The following is an 8,199-nucleotide window of genomic DNA, read 5'->3' as shown; positions in this document are numbered from 1 at the left end:
CAAATGTTGACATGTAAAAATTACATTTTTACCCCTGGTTAGCCACTAAGCTTCTAGCTTACCCCCTTTTCTTTTGTTTTCCTTAGCAGGGGCCGACGCAGGAAAATTTTGGCACCATCACTAGTATAGTTGGATTTTGTTTGTAATAACCGAATAGTTACTATGTTTTTCCCTATTATAGTGATCCGTGTAAGGACCCTTCTTAAGGTCTACTCTTTGGTTTTGGTTACAATCATAAGGATGTAATGGTAGGGGTAGTTACTTTTGGGGATGTAAATAGAACTCTTTTGCCGATGTATATAATGTGAATAGTACTCTTTTAGTACTTTTAGCTTTTATTTGCTTTTGACTTCGAGTCCTGGCGCGAGATGGGCGAGCGACCCGCTAAGCCCTCTGGTTCGCCTTAGGGGGAGGTGGGGTCGTCACAGTTGGTATCAGAACTTAGGTTTCAGATCTTTGTAGTGCATCCAAGGTTTCAACGTTTAGGATGCCGGACTGTGGGGTACTTGGCTATTAAGGTAAATATTGAATGCTAGGATTTTGATATTAGACTTTTGTAATTTTCCCATAAGGCAAAGTGGGGATTGAGTGGCTTGCATTTGGAGATAGCCAGTCGCAGTGTGAACCAACTTGGTTCTTACTTAATGTTGAAGTTATCTATTTGGACCTATTCTTTAGGTTTCCACCCTAGGGCCGTCGGGGCGGTGTTGGTGGATTGGGTGGGCTCCGCATGGGAGTTGCGTTTGGGCCATTGACATGAATTCCTTTGTTGTCCTATTGATTTATTTTGAAATCGATGTGTTCAGTGTTTTGGTACTAATTGCATTTTGGCTAATTTGTGCATATCTTTGGTGTAAACCTGTATATGCATGTCCAAAAATTTTGATCATTTAGTGTGCTTTATATGATGTTTTATATGGTAAAGTTTTCAAAACAAATGGAAGCCGGTGGCCGAGGTGGAGGTAGGGGACGAGGCCGAGGCCGAGGAAATGGTAAGGGACGGAGACTAGAACCCGAAAGGATAGAAAATGAAAATGCGAACCACTAAGCTGATAACCAAGTAGCTACAGCCATACAACGGATGGCAGATTTGCTGGCACGAATAGTGGACCAACAGGGTCAGGGTCATGGGAATAATGCCGGAAACCCTGGAAATAATCCGGGCAATCACGAGGGAGTGGGCCGTGCCTTAGAACGGTTCCAAAAATTTGCACCCCCGAAATTCATAGGTGGACCTAGCCCTGACTTAGCTGAGGGATGGATGGACCGCATGATGGATATATTCGCTGCGCTCGGGTATCCAGAGGAACGGCAGGTATCTTTTGCTGTCTTCCAATTTGAGGGACTAGCCCGAGTATGGTGGAATGTAATAAGGCTAAGTGGGAACGAGAGCAGACCTCCTGGACTTGGGTCAATTTCACCCGTGAGTTTAACGAGAAGTATTTGCCACCGATTGTTCAAGAAAGGCGGGAAGAGGACTTTATCTGCCTGCGTCAGGGGCCGTTAAGTGTGGCAGAGTACGAGACACAATTTACCAAACTCTCTCGTTTTGCTCCAGAGTTAGTACTAACAGACCGAAAGAGAATTCGTCGGTTTGTCCAGGGGTTAAACGTGGAAATACAAGAGGCACTGGCGGCTGCCCAGTTGGATACATTCAGCCAGACCCTGGAAAAGGCACAGCGAATAGAGACTGCAAGGAGTCAGGTGAAAGTTTTCCGTGACAAGAAGAGAACACCATCTGACACCTATACCTACACTGGTGGGCAAAGCTCGGGAAGCGAGCCACCTAGTAAGAGGAGTAAGGAAGCCGATCGTACATGACCAGTGGGGACTTCGAATCAAGGTAAAACAAGGGAAGATCAGGCAGGAAAAGGGCCCCAAAGTGGTGTCTCACATGAGGAATCGATGTTCGGAACCAGAAAAGTATGTGATATCTGTAGGGCCACTAACCATACGGAAGATACCTGTTGGAAGAAAGAGAAAAATCGGCGATGTTTCCGATGTGGTAGCAATGAACACCTAGTTGCTCAGTGCCCTCAGAAGTCGAGAGGAGGAAATAAATCAAGGACGAAGGGAACAATTTCTAGGCCGATCATGGACACCGAAGGTATGAATTTCGAGGACGAAATTCTTCTAAGAAGGGGAGGTTATGAGATCCCGATTCGTCTTTAATTTTGAATAAGGAATATTAGTGCTAAATTTTGCTATAAAATTTGATTTTAAGGATGATGGTAATTCTTTACATGTGATTTTGTTTTTTAGAATCAAAAAATCTTAATTTGTAATTTTATTAAAACCCTAATGGATTTACACCTTTGATATTTTTACACAAAACCCTAGTTTACGTATTAATCATAAGTTTATGTGGTAGTAAATATTATGCATGCTAATGTATGTTTTCGTATGAGTAGATACCGGATTCGATTTATTTTACAAAGGTTAAGTAGGATTAGGAAGCTAAAAAGTCTTACACTAGTAAATTCCCTAGTGTTTTGCTAATTGAACAACCTTAAGTTGGGTTTAAAACCCTTAATCTAGCTAATGTAAAAAGATTGTGGTTTAGTTGCTTTTATGTGGAATAAGGAATAATTAAGGATGGGTGATTAAGATAATAAGGTGATTAGTGAAATGATTAAGTGTGACAAAGTATTTTGGATTAGAATAAGTTGTATCCTATGGAGTTAAGTGCAAGAGTTCCAAACATTTGTGGGCAAAAGAGTGAGAAAACAAAAAGGAAGTTGCAAGGACTAGGAAGTGAATAATCATCTTTTATGTGATTGGTTGGTAGAAAATATCTACTAATGGTCTTGACTAAGTATTAATTCTAGAACATCCAAGAGAACACAAGACATAAACCAAATCAAAAACTAAAGAGAGAGAGAGAGGGAAGGCCGAGAGAGTGAGAGAGCAAGAGAGGGGGGAGATTTCTTCCACAATTTTTCAAGTTTCACCATTAATCTTGAGCTTGGAGCCTAGAACAACAACTTTGGAACTTGATTGGGGTGGTTTGATCATCCACAAAGCTTATTTGAAAGGTAAATCATCTCTCTTTGAAAGGTAAAGTTGGGTGCTTGAGTTGTGAAGCCATGAAAGTGATGTTTCTTGTTGAGGATATGAACTTGTATGGTTTGTATGGTGTTTATGGTGTGGTTTAATGGTTTATGTTGTTGATTTCTGGTTGCTTAAATTTCGGTTGAGCTATGTAGAATTAGGGCTTTTGGTCTCATGAGCTATTAAGTTGATTTGGTTGGTTTTGAGCTTGTAAATGGAATCCTTGATATCTTAAATGCACTTGTATGTTGGTTTTTAGCAAAAATCAGATTTGGTTATGAAACCCTAATGAAAAGGGAAATTAGTTTGGTTTAATTGGAACTTGGAAAGTTAAGGTTTGATTGATTAGGGTTTTGAAGTTAGTAAAGAACTAGTGGAATTGGAATCTAAATGGTGGTTAGTATTTGGTAATTTTATGATAATTTGCGGAGAAAATTTCGGACCATTGTTAGGTATTTTAGAATCTGATATATGTAATATTATTTGGTATGAAATTGGTTAGAAGACTTGTATAAGAATTAGAGAAACGGATCACACGGTTGCAATACACAAAACCGGCAAAACTGGAAACAGGGCAGTCCACAAATCCGAATTTGGCTCTGATTTTATTTATGCTGCGTGCTGATTTGGAAGATGCTCAAAACAGGAAATTTGTAGCTTCTTAAGTCCTTGTTATTCCTGCAAAATTTCAGGTCAAACGGAGGTGTGTAGGTTGAGCTATAGCCAAAACCCTCACTCAGCTTTCAAATTCTGGTTTGGTCACATTTTGTAAATTAGCTTCTGACCATGCTCAGTTCGCATGGATAACGATGGAACTGGGTGTTGGTGTCTTCATAAGAAATGTAGAGCTTTGTTTCAGATTCAAAACGGTATAATGTTCGTCCAACTGCGAGCTTCGTAGCTCCCGTTATAGCCAAAACAAGATCATGAGTCAGAACTGCCTTGAACACTGGACAGTTCTGACAGGTAATTTACCACTCATTTTTCGTTCTGTTCTGAGTTGATCATGGTCTTGGCTAAAACATAAAAGTTTTATCCTTATGTCTTAGCTTTCCAATGCCTTTGGAATTTCTTTATTTGGGTTTGTGAGCTGTGAGTTATGGTCCGGAAAACATACCCTGTCCGTCACCCTAAAGTGCGAACTTCTGGCACTGTTTTCCATACTTTCGACCTATTTCTGTTCAGATCCGGATTTAGGTGTCTTCACAAAAGTTGTAGCTTTTTGTCTTAGCTTTGAAACGGTATCTCATACACTTTAATCCGACATTCCTTGCCCAACTTATGGTCAAAACAGTTTGGGACCATAACTATGCCCATTTCCGTTTGCCGGCCGTTTCCATTTCCATTTGCCGTTTCCGCACATGCATGTGCCAATTTTGCCATTTTGCTTAATTTACGCACTTTAGTAGTTTTTTATGTGATAATATGGCTCGATAATATGGCTCAACCTTCTGCTACAGGCGGTGACGGGCTAGACGGAGCCGGTGGGGCCCACTAGCTGACGACTTGAATTCATTTCTATACTTTCTCTCGTTATACTTGCTCTTTAGGTGAGTAATCAGGGTTTCTATGTAACTCAATACTAATATGAGTTTACTATGAAAAATGGGCACTTAGGCGAGGGTGTACTTTATCGCACTCGATCTAAACCCCATTAGTTGCTATTGATACCTGTGAAATATGATTTTGTGATTTGTTATGGAGCATTTATTGCTTGTGACGCAATTTGGGAGCATTTATTGCTTGAACTAGAGCATTTATTGCTTGAACTACGATTTTAGAGCATTTATTCCTTGAAAAATATTTTAGAACATTTATTGCTCGTGACTTGAGCTGAGGCTCATGGTCTCTCTATGTGGGATCCTTTAAGAGAAGCGAGCTGTGTGGCTTAGGATCTCAAGGGTCAACCAGTGATCAAGCTCGACAAATGAGTTGGCTTGGGAGCCACCCGTATCCTTACCATGTGGTGTTACTTTTCTGCTTTTGCTTTGCTCTCACTGTGCAAATGTTGACATGGAAAAATTATATTTTTATCCTTGGTTAGTCACTAAACTTCTAGCTTACCCCCTTTTCTTTTGTTTTCCTTAGCAGGGGCCGACGCAGGAAAATTTTGGCACCATCACTAGTTTGGTTGGATTTTGTTTGTAATAACTGAATAGTTACTATGTTTTTCCCTATTATAGTGATCCGTGTAAGGACCCTTCATAAGGTCTACTCTTTGATTTTGGTTACAATCATAAGGATGTAATGGTAGGGGTAGTTACTTTTGGGGATGTAAATAGAACTCTTTTGCCGATGTATATAATGTGAATAGTACTCTTTTAGTACTTTTAGCTTTTATTTGCTTTTGACTTCGAGTCCTGGCGCGAGATGGCCGAGCGACCCTCTAAGCCCTCTGGTTCGCCTTAGGGGGAGGTGGGGTCGTCACAGTTGGTATCAGAACTTAGGTTTCAGATCTTTGTAGTGCATCCAAGGTTTCAATGTTTAGGATGCCGGACTGTGGGGTACTTGGCTATTAAGGTAAATATTGAATGCTAGGATTTTGATAGTAGACTTTTGTAATTTTCCCATAAGGCAAAGTGGGGATTGAGTGGATTGCATTTGGAGATGGCCAGTCGCAGTGTGAACCATCTTGGTTCTTACTTAATGTTGAAGTTAGCTATTTGGACCTATTCTTTAGGTTTCCACCCTAGGGCCGCCGGGGCGGTGCTGGTAGATTAGGTGGGCTCCGCAGGGGAGTTGCGTTAGGGCCATTGACTTGAATTCCTTTGTTGTCCTGTTGATTTGTTTTGAAATCGATGTGTTCAGTGTTTTGGTACTAATTGCATTTTGGCTAATTTGTGCATATCTTTGGCGTAAACCTGTATATGCATGTCCAAAAATTTTGATCATTTAGTGTGCTTTATATGGTGTTTTATATGGTAAAGTTTTCAAAACAAATGGAAGCCGGTGGCCGCGGTGGAGGTAGGGTGTGAGAACCCGTAAATTTTCGTATTTTCTAGGGTTTTATTTTATTTAATCGCACGTTTTTCTATAATTTCTTTATTAGGAAATTTTCTAACTCGTTTTATGAGTAAATAGGGTTTTAAATCATTTTTCTAGTATAAGTTAGTTCATGAGATTTTAGAAGTGTATACCGGGCGTGGGACCCGCTAGTGCGGAAAGTTCGGTAAAATTCGGCCAGTTAGGTTAAGTTTCGTATACCGGAATTAATTTAGCAGGTGTTAAGAGATAACTAGAGGTTAATAGATGAATTGGTGTGAGAGGGACAAAAGAATAGCCATGCATTAATTAAGGTTACAAGTGTCACCTCCCTATTTCATCTTGGACTTTGACTAATTGGCCAACTTTACCAAATAATCCCAAAATTCACCAAAAATTTATCATTTCTCTCCCTCTCTTGGCCGACTCTCTCCACAAGAAAAGAAAAGAAAACTCTCAACTCTTTGGCTTCCAATCTTGCTTAATCCTCAAATCTAACCGATTAAACTTGGATTCTCTCCATAAAAACCCCTAGTCTAGTGGTTGCAAGGTTGGTCATCAAGTGGTTTGGAAGATTAAGGTGCTAAGTTGCTTCCTTTCTTGGGTTGGTAAGGTGAGTAGCAAGAAATTCTTTCTTGTTCATGATAATGCTAAATTGGTGCCTTGTGGTAGTTGAATAAGTGATTTTTTGGATGATTTCATGACTTGTGGTGAAGATTGATGGATTGTTATTTTATGCTTGATTTTTCTGATTTCATATGTTTAGTGTTGGTTAGTCATGGATTGTTGGTTAGTTATTGTGTAAAATGGAGTTGATATATGTTGGATATGGTTGATTGTGCAAAAATTCTGGTTTGGGGCAAAATTTCCAGGTTAGGGTTTCAAACAGGCCTGTTCTGTCCGAATTTATTTGAGTGGGTTAGAGGCCGAATTAGCTTAAGGTTAAAACATGAAAGTTGTATATAATGATGTTTTATAGTCTCCTACAAAATTTCATCCCAATCGGAGCAACGTAGCCTATGAAAAGACTGAAATACCCCTGCTGCCCTGTTTCTGTCCGAAACTGATAATCAGCTTTGGTAATTGGTTAGGTTGACTGGGAATACTACTGATTTAGTTGTTGATGTCTTCTTAACATTTATATCTTGGTAGCTTAGCATTCAGATGGCTTTGGAATCACTTGAATTGGAGTCGTAGGTGCTGAGATATGAGTGAATGAATCAAGACTGCTGGTTGCATTTCATAGTAAACTTCAAACTGGAAAATCTGGGGGTTGTTTTGGTAAATATGACCTAGATACATTGAAAACTGGACTGAGTGGCCTTCTTCAACATTGTAGCCCTTTCTCTTAGCTTCGAAACAGTGTAAATTACACCTCAATCCGACAATGATAGCTTCAGTTGTGTTAATTCCGCTAAGCAACAGCAAATCTGCCTTTTGTTTCCCAACCCAAACTTCGTTTCCGCATATGTCCTAGTTTGATTTTGCACTTATACGTTCCATAAGATTTTACTCTAGTGATATGTGGATTCAGTTTATGACTCGTATTCGAGCCTTATTGTGGCTCTAATTAAAGGTGTTTGATAGCTTGTGATTTGTGGGTGTTGAGGTTTGGTTGGAAAGTAAAGAAAGACAAGGGAAATGCTGTCAAAATTTTCGCGGAGCTTCTGCACAGTCTCGGGAAATTTGCTATATCTTGATGTAGGAATGTCGAAATTGAGTTCCCTTTGTTGCGTTTTAAACTAGATTCATAGAGCTATAAACCATGTAAATTTCAGACCCTGGTTATGTCTGTACCATTTATGGTGATTTTTCAAAGTTGACTGAAATATTGTACCTGTTCTGTCTTTCACTGGATAAAGCAGCAACTTGAGGCTTGAATTTGACTAACTTGCGTTCTGAATCTTATGAGGGTGTTCTCTGGAAAGTTATAGCCCTTTGAATGTATTTTCCAACGGTACAACTTTTACTAATTTTGGACTTACAAAACTTGAGATATGATTTTTCATATAGGGTTGTGCGAAACTGGAAAATCCTATTTTCCTAGTATCGATCTTACTTTCATTTTCTACTTCAAATTTGGAGTTGGTCAGTCATTGTAGGTAGGGTTTTGAGGTTGTTCATGCCTTTAGGACTAATCGTTATCTTTTCACTCCAAAGTCACCT

The 8,199-nt window shown here is 39.6% G+C and overlaps 1 protein-coding gene across 1 annotated transcript; it reads left to right on the top strand.

The window, feature by feature from the left end:
* Nucleotides 1-1,081: 1,081 nt before the first annotated feature.
* Nucleotides 1,082-1,821, top strand: LOC113769230. The gene is made up of 2 exons (XM_027313694.1): nt 1,082-1,315; nt 1,396-1,821. The coding sequence occupies exons 1-2, from the start codon at nt 1,082-1,084 to the stop codon at nt 1,819-1,821; spliced, it is 660 nt and encodes a 219-aa protein (XP_027169495.1).
* Nucleotides 1,822-8,199: the final 6,378 nt, after the last annotated feature.

The sequence above is a fragment of the Coffea eugenioides genome, chromosome 4, assembly GCF_003713205.1.
Source record: "Coffea eugenioides isolate CCC68of chromosome 4, Ceug_1.0, whole genome shotgun sequence".
NCBI classification, from domain to species: domain Eukaryota; kingdom Viridiplantae; phylum Streptophyta; class Magnoliopsida; order Gentianales; family Rubiaceae; genus Coffea; species Coffea eugenioides.
The sequence above is the reverse complement of the archived record's forward strand: the minus strand, read 5'-3'. Positions and strand labels throughout refer to the sequence as shown.